The sequence below is a fragment of the Dicentrarchus labrax genome, unplaced genomic scaffold, assembly GCF_905237075.1.
Source record: "Dicentrarchus labrax unplaced genomic scaffold, dlabrax2021, whole genome shotgun sequence".
NCBI classification, from domain to species: domain Eukaryota; kingdom Metazoa; phylum Chordata; class Actinopteri; family Moronidae; genus Dicentrarchus; species Dicentrarchus labrax.
In genome coordinates, this window is record NW_026136713.1 from 3142110 (window position 1) to 3163082 (window position 20973).

The 20973-nt window shown below is 38.5% G+C and overlaps 1 protein-coding gene across 4 annotated transcripts in view; it reads right to left on the reverse strand.

The window, feature by feature from the left end:
* The window catches only part of csnk1a1 (casein kinase 1, alpha 1), a 33641-nt gene continuing 12668 nt past the window's right edge, over nt 1–20973 (reverse strand). The window contains exons 5-11 of one of the 4 annotated variants that reach the window (XM_051421261.1): nt 16987–17070; nt 12599–12738; nt 12176–12254; nt 11331–11405; nt 11138–11244; nt 9310–9422; nt 1–767 (exon numbers count right to left, since the gene is read on the reverse strand). In XM_051421261.1, coding sequence (XP_051277221.1) covers nt 760–767; nt 9310–9422; nt 11138–11244; nt 11331–11405; nt 12176–12254; nt 12599–12738; nt 16987–17070 — 606 coding nt within the window. In that variant the 3' untranslated portion in view covers nt 1–759. Of the gene's footprint in view, nt 768–9268; nt 9423–11137; nt 11245–11330; nt 11406–12175; nt 12255–12598; nt 12739–16986; nt 17071–20973 lie in introns of those variants that run through there. The other 3 variants (XM_051421259.1, XM_051421262.1, XM_051421260.1) reach the window with 3 other exon arrangements.

The window sequence follows — 20973 nt, forward strand, 5'->3', positions numbered from 1 at the left end:
TTGTGTCATGTTTTTATTGGTATTTTTGGAGAAGACCATAGGTTTTACAACAGATTTAATAATAAGAAGAATTCAGAGCTCTAATAAGAGAGGGAAAGAGCCAGAGTATCATTCTACCATTGACTGTTGCCATGAGCTGCTTATATTGTCAACAGGCAAACTCCTAATCACCATAGGAAAACAAAAAGAAAACAAGAAAAAACATTTTTGATTTTTTAGTAAATAACATCCAGGGTTGCATCATTCAATTATTTCAGAAACAAAAAGGGAAAACAGTTTTCAGGTTTACATGTTTCAACATTTTCTTGGTAAAAGGAGGGAGTGAAATAATGAAGGAGTGGGGGTGGGGGTGGTTTGAGATGTTTCCACTGGGAGAGAAAAACAGAGGGTCAGCTGACTATTTTCTTAACTTCAGTTTCCAAAGAAACCTTACAAAAAGTCAACATTGAAAGGAGGACAGAGACAGGGATGGATGGGGGGAGGGGTATTTGTGTCTGGGGTGGGGGCACGGGGCTACAGCCTCCACATCCAAAAAACCTGCTTTTTCATTCTTTTCTTTCGGAGTGCAGAGTTTTATTATATATACATATGAATATATAGATAACACAGCACAGTGTGTAAATCTATACATTTTCCATTACATAGATAGTTATTATGGAAGGAGAGACACAGACTTTCTGTATGTCGCTTGTCCAGGAAGAGAGACTTGTTGGTCCTGGTCACCAACGCTTCTGCAGCTCTGCTCTAGGCAGAGACCACTCAGAAACCTATGACACACAGACAGAAATACAGGTAGCATCATTACCAGTGTTCAGAAGCCCACAGATAGCAGTGTCAGAAATACAGCCACACCAGCATCTTGTGTCTGAAAACAGAGATCAGCAGTAAAGAACAGGAAAGAAAAAAATGGCACATTAAACAACAGTAATAGTTTCCTTAAAAAGGTGTCTGAGAAGTACAGTTCTTTTTGGATAAAGCCAGATACAACTGAAGTCAGAAGTTTACATACACTTAGGTTGAAGACATAAAAAAAAGTCCACATATGTCATGTTAAACTATAGTTTTTGCAAATTGGTTAGGATCTCTTCTTTGTGAATGACACAAGTACGTTTTTAAACAATAGTTTACATCACAATTCCAGTGGGTCAGACATTTACATACACTAAATTGACTGTGCCCTTAAACAGCTTGGACAATGATCTTCTAAAAATATATTATTTATTTAATGTATGGAATGGCGCTGGCGGCAACGGCAGCCTGTCATGGCAGCTCCTATCATTGTTGTAGTTTTAGTGTGTTTTCAGTGTGTTTTTAAGCCTGTGTTTTTTGCTATTTTTAAGTTTTCTTACTTTCTTACTTTCTTCCTCCTTGTTCACGTCGCCTAAATACTGGCGTTTTTGAGCACTTTTTATTTTTGTTTGTTTACACCCACGACCAGATGATCGCCCTGAGGTTCCCTAGCATCCTGACTGGAGAGAGACCCTCCATACCGGAGGAGCTGAGGAGACAGCGAGGCTGCAGAGCGGGGGTTAAACGGAGGATGAAGAAGAGGGGGTTTAAACCCTACAAACGTGGCTACACGAGCAGATACCAGACTCCCATGTCACCATTCCTGGCTTCCAGACGGTTCGAGCCGACAGGGACACCACCGCGACCGGCATGAAGAAAGGAGGGGGACTGTCCGTGCTCCTAAACAGGTGGTGTAACGCCGGGCACGTCTGTGTGAAAGAGCGTGTCTGCAGCCCGGACATCGAGCTCGTTGCCGTCGGACTTCTTCCATGTTATCTGCCACGGGAACTTTCCAGTGTTATTGCCAGCGCTGTCTATATTCCTCACAGTGGTCTTCATCATCACCATCACTGTTTACATTTATGATGTCTTATTTATTCACCTGTAGAGCACTTTGGTCAACTTCGGTTGTTTTTAAAGTGCTTAACAAATAAAGTTGGATTGGATTCATAAAATAAATAAGTAAATACAATTGCACCTCCACAAGTCTGGATCATCCTTGGGAGCAATTTCCAAACACCTGAAAGTACCACGTTCATATGTACAAACAATAGTACAAGTAAAAACACCATGGGCCAACGCAGCCGTCATTTGTACCACTCAGAAGGGAGACATATTCGGTCTCAAAGATGAATATACTTCAGTGCAATTAAGAATTTTCATTCACAGCAAAACTAGTACTGTATGGACATTATCTGAAAGGATGCTTAATGTGGAGGAATCATTGCTCCAAAACCACTATAAAAAAATAAAAATAATTTTGCAACCCGCACAGGAGGCTAGAGATTTTACTTTTTGGCTTAATGTCCTCTGAAAACTGTTGGCCTTAATGACCATTTGGAGGAAAGAGGAGTAGGCTTGCAAGGCGAACACCTTCATCTTAACCGTAAAGGATTTATGTTTTGTTACCTTAGAATGAGCCTTTTATATCTACAGACGCAGCGGGTAGCCTACCATGTTGAACTGCCATGTGTTTTACAGTAGCTCAGAAAGGACAAACCTAACACAGCACTAGATAGGGCGTTTGCGTTTTTGCACTTGGAAGGGGAGGATGACAGAGTTGCAACCTGCAACTACACAGCTAGATGCCAGTAAATCCTACACAGTGGATCTTTAAGGACAAAGTCAAAGTATTGGCATGGGCATAACAAAGGGCTGACCTCAATCTAATAGAACAGGGGTTTTCAAACTTTTTGTGAGTGTGGACCACTATTTGTAATCAAGAATTTTCGCGGACCACCTCATAATACACATAATAAAATGTCTACACACAGTCCTACCTGAATTAGTCCGCACCTCTTAATAGGCCTACTAGCACTAAAACTATAACTGGTCATTGCATCAGTATCGTAAAAACACAAATATCCGCCCCTTTCGTTCGAAAATCCTAAAACAAAAATGTTTTTTAATACTTCAAAATAACATTTGATAAATGAACCTTACATTTTTCATTTTCATTTGAACAAAATCTGGGTTGGTTCTTAACGGGAGCTTTTACTGCCTGAAAAAACGGATTTTGTTTACGGTGCTCGGAGTTTGGTGCTGGGCTGGTGGGTGCCCTATTTCCGCCCAATCACTCCGGTTAGACTGAGAATTCTCGTCGTGAAATAAAAATTTCACTGGAGCTCCAAGCGGTTTTGTACACGCAGCCTTACAACGCTGTATACAGCTCTTCGAGTTACTGTATGTATCTAATTTAGATACACTTATGGGGTGGGTGCTTGCGTTTCCTTAGGAATCCGCCGTCTTGGTTTGTATAGTGATGAATGAATGAAATTAATATTAATATACTCGTAAAAAGGCGAAAATATGGCTTAAGCGCCCGATGGCATAATCAGGTTCATTTGAACAACTTATTTCCTTAACAATGTAGTATCATTAAATGTTTAAATGTTTAAACGTTACAGTAATAAGAACATTCTCTGTCTGTCTGCCTGAGAGCGAGCGAGAGAGACAGAGAAAGAGAATAAGTTCAAAGTAGGCCCAGTGGGCCTATAAGCCTAGTAGGCTTAGTTCAAGGGGAAAGCTATAATCACATTTATTAAAATGAAGGTTAAAAAAACTCTTATTTTATTTTGCTTTTCCACAGACCACCTGCAGTACCCTCACGGACCACTAGTGGTCCGCGGACCACAGTTTGGGAATGACTGTAATAGAACATTTATGGGAAGAACTGAAAAGTGTGTGTGAGCAAGGAGGCCTACAAACCTGACTTTGTTACCTCAGTTCTGTCAGGAGGAATGGGAAAAATTCCAGCAATTTATTGTGAGAAGCTTGTGGAAGGCTATCTGAGATGTTTGAGTCAAGTTAAGCAATTTAAAAGGCAATGCTACCAAATACTAACCAAGTGCATGTAAATCTGATCTTTCTCTACCCCTTCCTGTACAGTCTAGTTATAATCACACATGCTCTACTGCAAAGATGCAGAGAGATGCATTCTCTGACACAAACACGGACCAGGTAAAGCAAGAGTGAACAACAGTGAACACACCAGATGGTGCCACTGTCATTCAGTAATATGTTGGTTTCGACAATTGAAAAACATACTGGTAAAGAACCTCGACAGACACAGATAGGGAGCTATAGAAACAGAGAAGCAGAGAGGGGCAAGCTTGTGTGTGAGAAATACTGGTAGGTGTGTGGAAAAAAAGTACTGAAGGCAAAAGCAAGGTGAGCAGATTTAAGTAGTTAGTTAAGTAATGAATAAAGTGAATAAGAAAATAATCTACCAAAGGGGTAGTGTAGCCTATTCTTTCAAACATTTTCAACATAGATCTCCCCTTACCATTGAATGTCTGCTATTGATAAACAGACATTGATAGACATTAAACGTGAATGGTTAAAAATTACCTAATACTCTTTGAGAAGTATACTTACTTTTCACTAATGGAACAGTACACCTTTGTAGTAGTACGTATTTGAGTACAGATTTTTAGTACTCCTTCCAAGACTGATTAAATCAATACAAAAAAAAAGGTCTACTATTGTGGTTACTTTCTAATTTGTTAAAAGTCAGAAAAACAGCAGTGACTTAAAAAAAACAAAACATTCAGCAATACAAAAAATATAAATATTTTCTGTCTACATCTTCAATTCAATTAAACTACTTTTTTGTGGCAACATTTCTATCACTGTCAACTAGAGGTGGGCGATATATATCGTTTGCGATAATATCGTCATTGTTGTTTTGACGATGTGCAAATTTCCATTATCGAGTATTTAAATTACTTCGACAAAAACAATGAAACGCCTGCGGAAACTCCTCACATCCATTAATACACGGTGCAGCAGCGCTCTCTACAGCATGGCAGGATTCAGTCACACAACTAGTGGGCCTACGTGATCACATGACGTGATCACGTGACCTCTCGCTAGCATCCTCCTTGCAACAGTTTAGCAGCGCGTTGTGATGGAAGAGAGAAAATGCAAGCACCTCCAGTCCCTGAAGCTACCGGTACTTCAGATGATTTAGAGCCGAGACGAGGGTCCTATGGGCTTCAGCGTTCAGAGCGCTAAGCGCCTTCAGCGGTAAAAAGATGTCAGCGGAGACGGTTTTTTTTTTAGCGCAGCGCTCAGAGCGCTTCAAGTTGAAATCTGTTCAACTTTTAACACCGCTGGACGCTCGGAAAATGAGTTATTGAGCTCTCTCAGCGCTGTAAACGCGTTTGGTGGACACAAGTCCAGCTCAGATAATTCTAATCACATTTTAAAGGATATCGACTGATTATCGTTATCGCCAAAATCCCCAAAAATATTGAGATATTATTTTTTGCCCATATCGCCCACCCCTACTGTCAACATTAGCGTTTTCATTATATACATGACATTTCATAAAATGTAGTGTCACTGTGGAGCTGTCCTCTCAACTGAATGACTGAACTAAGAGTTTGTCAACTTTCTTTCCACTTTGAGGATGAATAGGGCTGGGCGGTGTTTCCACGTATTAATTAATGTGTGATATAGCAGATGACTATAAGGTCAGTTGAGTTTTCAGTGTGGTGCTGGTTGCCACAAGGGTTTTTTAAGTAACTTTAGTCAACCATAAAATGAGTTCAGGTTGCGGCGTAATAGTGTTACTATAGGCCTAAAAGATTGCTGGTTAGCAGCTCAGGTCCCAGCTCGGCACCTCCGAAACATATTTGAAAGACCACCAGTTTTAGGCCATTTTAGAGTTTTCATATATTTTTTTTTAAAACTCTAAAAATACTGTTCTATTCCTGCAAACAGTAAATACGTGTTGGGTAGATGGAGAAATGGGACGTGGAAAAATCTTATAATGAGCCTTTGGCCTCAGGAGAAGTTTCCTTATTAGGCAAGATGTCTCCTGCCTGTCTCATGATGCTACCTGCAATCATGCTGAAAGAAAACTAGTTGTGTTGTAAATGGTAAATGGACTGTACTTGTATAGCGCCTTTCTAGTCTTCCGACCACTCAAAGCGCTTTTACATCGAACAGAAACTAACATCCATACACAATCACACACCGATGCACACCGATGCACGGCATCGGGAATTCAGTATCTTGCTCAAGGATACTTCGACATGTGGCACCAGGAGCCGGGGATCGAACCCACAACCTTCCGATTAAGGAACGACCCGCTCTGCCTCTGAGCCACAGCCGCCCTAGTAGAGATGATGAGATTGTACAATTGGCAAGAGCAGGCAGGACCAACAGATGATTGACGTTTTCTTTGACAACATCTGTGAGTAAGCTATTTAGAAGCAACAAGTAATGGTTTGAAAATGCAATCAATCTCCGCAGCTTTGAAACATATTTGAAAGACCACAGATTTAGGACATTTTAATTGTCTTAATCTCACTTGAAGCCGTTAACTAACTTAGCTGTTGACAATCTGGACCAACTCTGCAACTTTGTAACAACAAATTTCCCCCCAGGGATGAATAAAATATTTCTGATTACAGTTACATTATGCAACTTTCTTCCTTAAAATAACAGATTCATTTTGATACTAACTTGTAATAGGGTGAACCTGCGCCATGTAAGCCTGTTATTTCACTATGTAACTCTGGTCTCAGGGTTGGGACAAGTGTGTCATGCTTTATGGCACTAAGTCAAAGACATGGAGCACAGAAGCTTTGGACCACCGGGAGAAGGAAGACTACAGGACTGGGGCAGGGGAATGCTGACAAGAGTGGTACTGGGGTGGTGCCAAAACCAGAGCCTTCTTGCTGTTGGTAGTAGTCAATAATGTTAACTCTTTTGCTATGTCTTATTGCCCTGGCTTGTTTGGGTGTGTCAGCAAAGTAGTTGACTCTAGTTTTTGATAGTGAGTAATGCAATCATAAATACACGGGTACAGCTGTCAATATCTAAGGCAATGGTATTGCACTCCGCAAGATTTGGTATTTGTTGCAATTTGGCACCCCCAGCTTCATAGTGTTTAGGGATGTCCCGATCCGAGTCATTTAATATTTAGTATCTGCGAATAGCGAGTCCCAATCGAATACTTTTATTTATAATATAGTATTTTTTTTTAGATAATACAAGGCCCAGTGCACACTTCAAGTACATTAAAGTTATTAAAATCAATCCAATATATGGATTGACAATTAAATTGCTCTGCATTGCATTAAGAAACAAAATGCCTAAATTGAAGCTGTTTCTTTAATTTATTTACACTATAAAGTATAAAATAACCAAACCTCTAATCTTTTTGGACTTGTCACTGTCTGGAGGGCGTTTCTCGGTCCATTGTTTGGTGCTGGCCTTACCTGAGTTACCTGATTAAACTGTCTGCATTCTGCTGAGTGTTTATATCCGTCGTCTCTACATCTTTTGCACGGATTACATTCATTAATAACTCTTAAGGGTGGGCCTATTTTGCACCATTTTCTCCTCCAAGCAGACGCAGAGTGGAAGAAAGAAACAGTGAGAGCTAATGATGACTGCACAGTGCATGAAAGCTTCAAGAGTAAAAACAATTGTCTGACAGATACAGATTGCTGAGATTGGATTGGGACATCCCTAATAGTGTTGCTTTAGGCAACAGTACTAGTCAAGGTGCAAGTTACCCTCTGTAGGGATACAAAGTAGCGATGAACTAATCCACTATCTATATTTGGATGTGTGCTGATAGAGATAGATACCAAAATTATTATTACTATTGTTGGTATTATATGTAAGGTTACATGAGGATGAAATTGAAGAGTCTAAAACTGTAATAGTCCCAAGATTAACACCAGACCTCTGGAATACTTATACCAGCTTTTCTGCTGCCTTGGTGTTAGCAACGCAGCTGACACAACTGACAACAGCAACAAGAAATAAGATAGTGTCTTTGCAAAGCTAGGGACGAAAAGACAGTCAATTATGTAAGCTTGTACTTTTTTTTTATTAAAATAGCAACAAATGTAGTTATGTGTAACACATTTTCAATGGAGGTCATAAGCTACATCAAATGTTCCTGAAAGTAGATTTATATACCTAAACAGCTAATGTATAAAGTGATGACCACTATAAATTATTATGCTATCTAAAGGCCTCTAAAACCGGACAATCTGCTTGGGCTCCAATCACTGCTTATTTTAATAATGCTTATCTTAAATTGTATAAATAGTTCATTGAAGTTATTGTAGTTGGCTGTAGTTATTTTTGTCCAACTTCTGTGTTTTCTGTGTTCTAGCCATGTTACTGACATATTGGTTGACATATTTTCCTAACCCTAACATTATTAATATACAAAAATCTTGAATTGATTCAGAATCTGAAGGTAAGAATCACAATTCTTACATGAATTGACTCCTCACCCACCCACTCAGAAATTAAGATATCTGTTGTATTTCAATTCAATTAATTGATATAATCATGACCTCAAAAGGACATTTTTTGTCTGTGGAAAAGCTTGTACAAATGCACTTGATTCAGAAAACCACATGCTTTGTTAGCGTTACACTGCCTCACTTCAAGCTGCCTCTCTCCTGGTAGCTGTCAGAACTTGTGCTTGAATTCTTTCTAAACCTGACTGAGTCAATTACACAACAGCTCTTCGCCATTTTAGCAACATTTTCCATCTTTTTGTTTTCCATGTGAACACACATGTGATCTTGTGACGTGGGAACATCTGCATACGGTGACATCATGTGTATACCCTTCCAGTCCTGAGGGACCAAAATTCCTCAGGTTGTTCATAATGAGCCACACCTAGTCTCCATCTGTTTGACACCACGTGTGGATTAATGTCACCGTCAAATAGCAAGGGAAAACAGGTGTTAAAAGTAAGGAGATAGGTAACGAAGATATTGTCAACATTGTCCCATAAGGAGAGGGAACGTTAATTAAGACAGACTGCAGAAGAAACATAGGCGTGTGATCAGAGCAAGTTTGTCGGCATTAAAGCAGTCACAACAGAGAGAGCCCGTTGTCCAGCCCCAACAAAGGAACAGAATAGCATGGCAACAAAGTTAGTAGTCAAATTCCCCAAGGACGTCTTTGCTTCTGCAAGACAGACCAATTGTGTCAAATTCTTTTTTTCTTTTGGATTTTCTGTTCTTTTAGGGTGCCTCCTCAAACTTTATATTGCTGTCTGGCTTCATCATTCCAACAGGAATAATAAGCTTTATTTGCTTTTGATTTCCAATTTTGTGTTTCTACTCTTTTAAAAAAAAAAAAAAAAAAAAAAAAGGGGGGGCACTGGGGTGCGGGTTAGGGAATAAAACAATATTTAATAGTCCTAAATACAATACTTAATGAATATATGAGCAATTGGTGTCTGTAAAAAACGTCGCTTGGCTGTTTGCTACTAACCTTTCATGTTAGGCTTGGGTTTGTCAGTTTGCTTGCCTGTGGGGGTTTGTGCCTGCTGGCCCTGCCCCCCGGAGGAGGCCCCCTGCTGGGCTGCTTTTTGTTTCAGCATGGTCCAGTCAAATGTGTAGTCATACTGGTGGTTCAGAGTCCTAAAAGACACAGAAATACACAATATCTACACGATATTCTCAACATCAGCTGTTTTATGTGTTATGGAAGGACAGTGGGACAAGGACTGCAGGAAAACAACTGAAGAGGGAAAGAAGCAAGAGATGGAAGGCAAAATCAGACAGGAGAGAAGAGTATTCCTATTTGGGGGTAAATACAAATTACTCTGCATTTAATGTAGCTTGCTTTGTCAATGTATTTAAATTCCAGATATATGGAGCCAGGACGATGACTTTAAAATTTGGCATCCAAAAAAAAAAAAATTGGCATTGAAAACAAAACCAGTACTGAAAAAGGAAACATTGGCATTGAAACATTTGTATTGAAAACAGTTGTATTGGCATTGAAACAAGTATTGGCACTGAAAAGAGAAACTAATTAAAATAATAAAAATTTTATTGGGATTCTTTTGTATTTTTTAATGACAATCTTCAGATTTTTTCATGTCACTCTTTTTTCAGTGACAGATTTTTTTACAATGTCAGTTTTTTCTTCAGTGTCACTGATTTTCAGTTTCAACTTTCTGTCCCTGTTTTGGCGTTGAGGAGGTGTCTGAGGGGAGGGGCAAGTAGAGCGTGGTTTGCATATAATTTGCATATCGGCAAACCCGCCGTCCGCTCTGAAGCCTCTGGCATGGTGGCATTACTACCAAACAGCAAGTAAAGCCCTATTCGCACGGGACTAGTATTACCTGGGGACCTCTAGTAATTTGTAATAATTGCAGAGGTCGTCTGTGCCCGTGCAAATCTGCCATGTCCGTAATTTGTAAAGTAAAAATTCCACCGCAAATTACCTACCATATTTCGCCAAACACAGAGGTCATGTGATAATATTAGTCCCGTGCGAATCGGCATCTCTGTGATTTGGGGTCGTTTTTGTTTTTTTAAATTATTTGTGTGTTTTCCGTGTCTTTTTTCTGCCTTTTTCCCAGTCGAGAATTATGGAGGCTGGGTTGGCAATTATAAATGAAAGTTTTGACAGCATTTTGATGTTTGTGGGCATGCTGGGAAAACAGCAGACGGACACTGATGTGAGAAAGATGTTCGAGCCGCTCGGCAGCAGAGGAATGCACAGTGCTCCAAGGGCCCGACGGTACCAGCAAAGGTAACGTCAGATCAGTAACAGACTGTTACGCATAGGTTACGCAGAGCCTTGACATCATATCCGGGGGATAACGTCAGTAAATTCAAGTTAAAACACAGACTTTGCTTATCCCGTGCGAATGCGCCGCAGGAAACACAGACGTGGTGGGGTAATTACTAAATCACATGCGGTGATTTAGTAATTACTCCTCTCAACACCAAAACAGTGACAGAAAGTTGAAACTGAAAATCAGTGTCACTGAAGAAAAAACTGACATTGTAAAAAAATCTGTCAGTGAAAAAAAAAAAAATCTGAAGATTGTCATTGAAAAATACAAAAAAATCCCAATAAAATAAAATAAAATAAGATTTTAATTATTTTAATTAGTTTCTTTTTTCAGTGCCAATACTTGTTTCAATGCCAATACAACTTTTCAATACAAATGTTTCAATGCAAATGTTTCTTTTTTCAGTACTGGTTTTGTCACCGTCCTGGCTCCATACAGATAGAGCGGTGAACAAAAAGAACTTTGCATACTTTTCCTTACACTTAGGTTAATTTTACAAAAAAGACAGAATTGCCTTTTGCCTCAAGTATGTGTATATGTGTTTACCTGAAGAGGATGCGGAACAGTTGGCGCAGGTACATGTAGTCTGGAGCCTCCTCAAAGCGCAAGCCACGGCAGTAGTTCAGATACATGGCAAACTCTGCTGGGAAACCCTGGGAACGTGCATTCATACAGTTGAGTTGTGTGCATGTGAAGTTAAGATAACGTTCACCACTGTCCCTGTTTAACATGTTCTTACCTTACAGAGGACCTCAACAGGGGTGGACATCTTCTTCTCTGAGATCTTCTCGTACTTCTGCTTCTTTGTGGCAGCCTAACAAAAATAAACAAAAACAGTAACAATTCTATTAACTACCACTGAGATATATTTTCAAATCCTCTGTGACATGGTCAACATTAGCTTTTGCAACATAAATACAGTTGGCACGACGCGTGCTGTTTTAGTAGCTGGCATTAACACTAGTGCTCGTTTACATACAACCGCATATTTATGTCCATGCCATGTCTGTGCAAATAGAGATTCAGTATCCACACAGTGTGGCATTATTCATTGAAAACATCACTTACTTAACTCACAAACCACTTTAATCTGCTCACCTTGCTTTTCCCTTCAGTACTATTGTACTCTGTGTCTAATACACACACTTTCTGTAGGTTTTCTCCAGCAGTATATTTTATAAACGTCGCCCAAACTCCAGCTGGGATCATTGTGTTTCCTTTATCATAGAATAAGCCAATTTTATCCAGGGGAAGTAGGTCCTCTTCTATGGAGGCAGCCATGTTAAGCTGTCAAGTTTCCACTATAGCCCAGAATGGACAAACCAAACACTGGACCTAGACACAGCTTTTCATGTTCTTCGCAGGTTTGGTGGCCACCGTAGTTTGTCCTACATGCTTGGAAGGCTGAGCTTTATTCAAATGGTTGCAATCTGCAACTTGACTAGATGCCACAGAATCGTACGCACTAAGTCGGACCAAATAGTGTAAAACACATAATGTATTTAAAATAATATAATTTAAGAAATTAACAAAAGAAATAAAAAAAAAAAAAAAGATCATTCAATGGCTCAGTTATTTTCATACCTTTAATCCCTGCCATGGCAGACTGGTTCTGTTGAAGTACATCAGCACGTAGCCTAGTGACTCCATGTCATCACGGCGACTGCAGATGATTGGGACATCAATTAGAAAATCATAAAAATGATGTTTGATTTTTCATTTACTATCAAGAAAACTCAAGCAATTTGTGGAAAACTGGTTGCATCAGTGTTGGTACAACCAGGATAAACTATAACTTCAACATATTGCTCTGAAAGCCAACACAAGTCTTTGTTTGGACTGCTCTGCTCCACTCAGAACAGTTCCTACATTTTCAAATAAAGTTCAAACACATTTTAATTATTGACTTGATTTGTAGAGACATTTCTCCTAAAAGTAAAGAAAAAAGGGAAAATCTTTTTCCTGTAAGTCATCTTTGAGAATCAAATATTACACATGTGCACAGACCTCTGTTCAATGCCCAGATGTGCATTGATGGAGGCATAACGTGCTGTGCCAGTCAGGTTCTTGTCTTCTCTGTAGGGGATATGCTGTCGTGTTCGGTTGTCTCGATACTTCTTCGCCAAACCAAAGTCAATAAGGAACAACTGACAGAGAGGGAGAGAACACATGGCGGTTATCTCTCCATTGACAAACCACAAAACATTAATCCAAAAGTTAAATCAGAAATGAAGATGCACAATTAAAGAAAATTATTTTTCACGGTAAATTAGTCCTGCTGTAAAACACGAATGTCAAAAACATTATTGCATAGATTGAGGCAGCATTAACAAGTACAGAGAAAAAAAGTGTCTTAACTTCTTAAACATTACTGTAAAAAATGTACAATTGATATTATTCCAACACATTGTTGTCACTGGGCTGTGAGACCACACTTAGATGCACTTTAACTAAGTGCAAGGACTATGAAAAACTGTTTTTTCAAACACATAATCTCTGCATATAGAAAGTCAGCACTGGAATACAGTTAGCAATGTGCTGATCCAATGTTTGATTGACTGAGGTTGTTGTTTCACACTCGACGTCAAACTACCCAGTTTTGATTTCCTATGATGTATTTAGTGGCTGCTTTCCTAAAGCTATGCTGTTCACCAGTTGGCTCTTGTGTTGGACCCTATGACAATTATGCCACTTAACTCCATAATTTTAGTCCTGATTTTCCACTATTTTGGGAGATTGCAGACAAATGTCCCCAAACGGAGGCAAATAGGCACGCACTCCCATATGGAGGATCGCATTGTGTGAACTGTTAAACAACGCAGGTTCGACAAGAGCTTGCTGATGCCTTACAGATGACAGAAAAACATCTAGAAAGTTAAATATCTGGTGTCTGAGGTGACTGGGGGAGCCATGCAATGAGCTACATCCAGTGAGAGTAGACACAAGTAGCCACTTTCTCCAGCACCAGACATGTAGTTACTTTGATGAACAGTCAAAATCACCTCCTCAGATACTGACACACAACAGATGGTGAAACTGTCCGCCTCTCATTCCCACTGAAAAAATGCATCTACAACGAAGGCTGAAAGTTTGTACAGAGTACAGTTTCTTTATGGATTATATTGATGCTGAATTAACAAGACGGCTGTCAACAAATAATGGTCTTTATGGTGCTTCTAGACACATTGGGAATTGTAAATATGTAATATTTCTTAAAGGGTGTTTTGTTACAGGGAGCTTTTAGTTTAATGTAAACTGCTGTTAGTTATTAGTCTGATAAATGGTTTAATGTGTGTACTGATTACTGATGCTGTCTGATCAGGTTTATTATCAGCTCATTGTACTGTTTCTAATGGCAGTATGCTGTAAACTGTGTGCATGTTTTTAAACTACTTTCCTAATTAATCATAATGTACTTGTTATTAATGGTGATCAATGACTGATGAAACATAGTTTGAAAGTCAGATCTTGTAGTGTGTAACCCGCTTTTGCAGTGTAGTGTGAAAACCATAACAACAGTACAGGGGTCTGACGACATTGAAAGTCATGTGGTCGGGATTGTTTTATGTGGGCAACTGTGCTGCAGTGTGTGATTCGTTGCATGAAAATGGCAGATGCCTTCTGTAAATCTAAAACATCATAGAGATATGCTCAGTGATCATGCCGAACACTTCAGGAACAAGACCAAAAAGACAAATTAAACCCACCCAACCTCACCATGCCTTCGCGCCAACTACTGATCTAAACAACAGCCAGACAGCCCGGCTATATGTTTGCCAAGCAAGCAATCATATGGTTTCTGGGTTCTGGGACCAGTAGTAGTCCAACAAGGCACAAAATGACAGGCTGCCTTTATCTTGTCTTGTGTCGGCTAATCCACCTGTGTACTTCCTCAATAGTAAAGATCCCTGTTGACCCATAACCCATAGATAGTCAATGTTTGCCAAAGCATCCACTGTAGAATGCAATGTGTTACTGGTGTAAATGAAGTCCAGATAACACACTCTCCTAATCTTAAGATTAATGTGACATATCACCTTCCAGATTTTATGCGGTTCAGACTATTAAAAATAGCCTTTGTCAATATAAAGTCTCTAAAACATGTATGTTCAGTGATCGTTTTCATCATCTTCAACCTGAGTAAGGCAAGAGCTAATTTTTTTAGCATCTATACTACAAATTTCCTAATAAGTGGAGTGGAGTATGTGCCATGTCGTTTGCAAATATGAACAGTGCAAATGAACATCTACTAAATATGTCCTACATTAAACAGAACTATAAAGCCCAACTTCAAGAATAAATCAGATTTACAATTATTAACATTATTGTCAAACACAACCAGAAGTGAAACTGAAGTTGAACACCCCCCAAAAACCACAAACTTTAAATTATTAGAGAAATATTACTGAAAAAATGTTTGAGATTTACTCCATAAAAATCATGACATTATACTACCACTACATAAAAACCATGACATTATACTACCACTTTGCACAATATATATGAAAATCCCTTCTTCACACACACACGACCAAATGTGACCATACCATTTTTTTTAGCTTACACATATTGTGTCTTGAAATTCTGGTGAATTAAGAAAACCTACAAGTGCGTATAGGTTACAACACAGATTTCAGTTGAACCACATGCCTAGTATACCTGAAGTACATAACAATTGTTAAATGACTCATTAGAGAATTTCTCTATTGGGAATTAATAAAGTCATCCTTCTTATGCAAGCTGCTACAGGGAAATGTTTACCTGCATTTTAAATGCACATCTGCAGTCAGCCAATTTAGGCTTGCTAAAATATATTTAGTGTTTAATGTCACATATCACCTTCCAACAGGTGCTTCCATTTGCAACATCAGCAACTCATATGCACCACACCAATAAAATTCAAATAAAAACAAATTTAAACAGAAAATCCAGAATACAGACCGAAACAAATACACTTCGATCAAAAAAAAAAAAAAAGGAGCTAATGAACCCATGTTTGGACAGCAGAAGCACAAGCAGCAGCAGCCAATGTGAGGCGCCAATTCCTGGTTAAGCTTGTGATATTTATATTGGCCTGAGAACAGTCCTTGTGGAGGAAAATATTGTGTTTAGGTTTATTGTGGAAGAATCACCAAACTTTAAAAACATAGGCAGTGGGTGTTGTAGCACTTACTGCTAACCAACCAAATGAAAGTCTTGTGGGGCTAATGCTAAATGAATGAGAGTCATGCGGCCTTATGACACCCATGTAAAATTAGACTGCCCTTCAAGCTAAGCTGAGCCGGACAAACCATTTAATTTTTTTTAAAGAATAAGGTCCTTAATAATTTTGAACATTTTCACATGAAGCAGGTGAGCAGTTAAAATGATGACTTGGTTTGGGTGGGCTGGCAGTAGATTCCACAAATTAGGCAGTGTTTTTTTGTTTGTTTTTTTACAAGGGAAAGGGAAAGTTTACTCAGACTTTCACAGTACCTAAGCTTCTCTTTGTATTTTAGTGAGTAACTTGACACTTCATCCAAGTGGAAGCTTGGCTGTGATTCACAAAGAAAAATCATTTACATCTGAATTCACCAGCTGGACAAACATTTTACATAAAGAAGTTGGTTGAAATTTGCATACTATGATTGAACGATTTACTTTACTTGCTTGTATAGCTTTAAATGACCAAGCCTTTTCTGAATCGAAGATTATATTTCATTTTATTTTTCCAGCAAAAACACTGTATTTCAGCACCCCCACAAGGATACAGGTGAGATTGCTTTCTAATTTATACCCCTAAACAAATACTGTGCCACTGGATATTAGCATGTGAGCTGTATGCCTTTAAGACACCCATGGTAGACTCAGTTGTCATTTTAAAAAAGGAATAATTGTTTTATGTAGAAGTATAATATTAGTATTACATTATTAGTTGTCCATCTCTGTCAAATAACTTCTCACCGTTTTAGCTTTTATAGCTTTTATGTCCTTCCTTTTAGACTGGATGCATACTGCTTTTGTATTCATCAGTATGATTGCTTGTTCAATGGGGCTTTAGCTCAGAGATCAGGTTTGCTATTGGTATAATATGAATTACTACATAAGATACAATGCATTCCAATTGGATACATTTTCGCACTACTCTCAGGCCAAACATCACAATTAGGTGGACTGGGCCCCCTTCTTACAACACATAGGGACAATAGCTACTCCCTAGCCAATGCTGATGGAAAGTTGCCTTCCTTTTTCACTGTAATGAAGTGCACACTGAGTGGGGGAGTACATACATTGGGTATTATGAGTGCAAGATGGGTGCTGGTGGTCCGATTCAATTTTAAACCAGTGTAGTTAGGTATGATTGCAAAGCGGCAACTGCTGTTGTGAGGCAGCTGGTGTTGTGGTAAAGGTCACACCTGGTTTAATCCTGAGAAAGATGGGTCCTGAGAAGAGCTAACAGCCAAGCTTCTTTTCCTCTTCCCCACTGACGAGTCTAAACACTAGGGCAGACAGTAGAGGGGCAGGGGTCAAAATCACACAGCCTCTATCCACCTTCAGTCACAGTTAGTATGAGTACAACAGGCACTGGTTGCACCCACATGGTTTGCTGCCTTTGATATAACTAAGAGTGTCCTGTATGGCTAGTATAAGCACCTCATTCTGTACATCCAAAGCTGGACCTACAAAGGTTAAAAAAAAAAAAATAATAAAAAATCCACTTTAAATCTTTGTGGTACAGATATGATCCTTCTGGCCATCAGTCTAGAAGACACCACAGGACTGTGATTTTCTTCTGTCAGGACAACCGTAGAAAGATCAACCCTGTACAACAAGAAGTGTCTCTGTAGACATGAAGAAGTTGAAACTTCAATATTATGTCTGACAGTGACAATGAAGGCCAGTGCAGACAGGCAACACCATGGCTCAGACAAGACCTGGGGGGGGGGTTGGCAGCCGATAGTAAGGAGACCATGGTTGACCATCTTCCACCAGTAAAACAAAGAATAAGAATGCATAGAAAACATCTACTAACAAGACTTGGCCCTGAAGAGTGAGTTCCTTCAGATCATACTTTAACCAGGCTGTTCAAAGGCCACCACTAACATGGGAAGAGTTTCTGTCTCTTGTTTACATGAAAACCTTAAACCATATGCAACTAAACAGAACAAGTAATGGGTTAAATCTTTACTAGAGTTGGGTTAGTATTGGAGAAAAGTGGGTAACAAGTCAGTTGTGAATCTTACACTAGCAACCATCATATCACATTAAAGATGCCTGAGGTACTGTTACCTTACCAAAGTTTAACTCAAACTCTGCTCTCTTTCACTTTATAGTGTGCAACAGCTCCACAAATGGTTAGGTGTTAAATAATGTGCTGGTTTATTTTATGAACCAAAATAATTACAATAAAAATGTACACACATACTCATGTACACATATTAATACTTGTGTAGTTACAAAGGCTACAAACAGCAGTCCCAGCTTGAGAAAGTATCTCTACAAAGAACAGTTTGTGCTCTGTTTTTTTTTTTTTTCTGGCCAAACTAAAAACTGTAGGTCCTAGCACTGCCCTGGAGCCTGATCCCAGAGCGGTGTTTACAAAGTTATATTGAAAACTACAAACTTTACTTAGTAAAACAGAGCCCCCTCAAATCTGAAACATAAACTGATGTATTGAGAGCCATTTTATACAGTAAGCATGTGAGACCAACAGAGCCCCAAGTCATACCACCTTAGCCTAACATGAGCCAGACACAAAAATGATAGTCAAAGAATGTTTAGCTGACCGGGTTTATCAGGAGCAGAAAGGGTATGTGAATAAAGATAGCTAGGCTGCATTGACAAGAATGTACAAAAACTTGTTGGTCTGCCATGCCAAAAATTGCAAGTAAACACAGCAGTGTGCGCTCACTACAAATTCAGTGCTTCAACTGTAACATGAGCTTCAACCTGATGAATATAAAATATTGAACTATAATACAGTTGAGAGGCAACACTTTTGACAATAAGATACTGAACGGCATCATTCTGCACGAAGCACATCAATATTAGGACTAGTACTCATCAGGTGCTAGTGCTAATTAGGGTTGTCAAGCTATAATGTGTCACAAAAGAACAGTCCCCTGTTTGTATATCAAGGTAAACATGCACTTACATGAATTGAAAATTGTTTTTCAGCGACAGCAATAACTACTTTTGTTTTTTTGAGAAGCCAGATTAGCACATGCACAGCCTAACTGATACTGTTACTGGCCAAAAACATTTATTGTTACATCCTAGTAAGTGCTAGTAAAGCACCAGTTCTGTGCTTATCCCTGCTCTTAAGTCCATGCAAATCCTGGAAAACAGCTCAACACGAAATGCTTCCACAGAGTTATATAGCCATAGTCTAGTTTCTTCAACCAAGAACAATAATCTTCATTTGCTTCATAAAACATCCTCACCATATGTAATAGCTACACAAAAAGACACCACATTTCAATTCTAACAATATGGAGTGATGTTGATATAATTAATTAATATTAATTTATTTAGCAGTTGCAGTCTTTCATATAGTTCAGATAACACAGCAGTAACTGCTACAGACAACTTCACATCGTCTCCCGTGCTTGAAATAAATAAGATATATAACATAATGCTGATTTTCAACAGATTTGTTGTTCACAATTTAGAATTATCAAGGCGTACCCTGGACACATCAATAGTGAGTTCACTGCATTCTTTAATGCATCAGAGACATAGGATATGTAACTAATTCACACTGCAGTGATACAAAAATTCTGACAGACATGAACAAATATGAAAGAAAATGTCTGTTAAGTATGCACTCAAGCTGCAACAGTTCATTATGCAATGATTGGCTTTGTTGAGAAAGTAAATATTGAGATTACAAACAACCTTACGGTATGTCCATAAATGCAGATAGATATGAAGGCCAACACAGGTGTATGTTCTGCGTCTGAGTGGGAGAAGACTGCTGTTTAGTAGTCTAAGACCAAGCATTATGACTTAGTATGTAGTGTGTAAAAAAAAAAAAAAAGTAATATAACATGCTCTCTAGCTGTAACGTCACCCCCGTCAATTTAATAATTTAGCCAATCAATGTTGATTATGGAACGGAATACTCCTCAAAACAATTCAGTTACAACAAATCCATTAAATTTGAAATATTACGTATTAGTCTGACCCTAACCTTTCAAATTAACATTTAACAACAAACGGCGAAAGACTCCAGTGTAAGGGCTGGCAGCAGCAAAGCTTTCACATTCATCATTAAACAAGAAACATCAATGGAGGTTGGGCTGTGGTTGCACACCTCTTGTGCAACATAGTGCACATTCAGTTTGAAGTTGAAATACATCCCATGCTTTAACTTAACCAAATGTTGCCTGTCTGCAATGGCTCAAAATACTGGGCACAGTATTCAATCAATTTTAAGTTCAGGCAACTTGATTACACACACCCAGACGCAAACTGTGACATCCATTGACAAAATTAAAATGATAAAATGGCTTGAATATTTTTGTTGTGTGGCTAACTACAAACCCAGCATCATTGTCCAGCATGCACAATCAGTTCTTCAGCAATAATCTAGTACATAGAAACTGAGCTACATCACCCTGCAACCTTTAGGTTATGTCAACAATTATCATTATCATTATAATGAAAGGGCAATTATAGGACTTGAGGAAAATTTGTTTAGATATATATATATATATATATATATATATATATATATATATATATATATATGATCTTAATTTGATCATTTTGGCAATTCCTACTAAAAAGGTATCTCAGTGAGATCAGGATTGTGTGACCTGCTACACTTAAAAGAATAGTGAATTAAATTAAATTACTATTTTGTTGAAGAGGTTTTATCTTTTCCTTTTGTTTTACATATTAGTGGAGTGGACTAAAAGAACTATTTCACTTGTGTTTGAAACTTCTTGCATTCATCAGCATTAGTGTGGGTAGCCTTAAAGGTTCAGTTCACTCAATTATACAAAAATATCCCCCAAACACTAGTTAAAATGCCCTTTTATTAAAAAACAAAAAACAAACAGCAATGGGAGCAAAATGAACATAGAAACAAAAATACACCATTAAAGACAGCAACTAAGTGGAAAATTATTTGTTGTGTTGTTTGAACACACTGAAAAGCTGATTATTAACATTAGGTAATGTTCTGGTTTTGAATGTTTGTTACACAGCTCATGCTTATGTGAGCAAAATTAATGCTATTGTTAGTGACTGAAAATTATTGCAAGTACATTAGAGATCACAGCAATCATGGCCGAACAGCAGCAGAAAGATGAAAGAATGTAGTCTAAAATAAGGAGAGAAAGCATCAGCAGAAATTGATAGCAAAACCTAATTTGTTTTGAATTGCATTGTTAGTG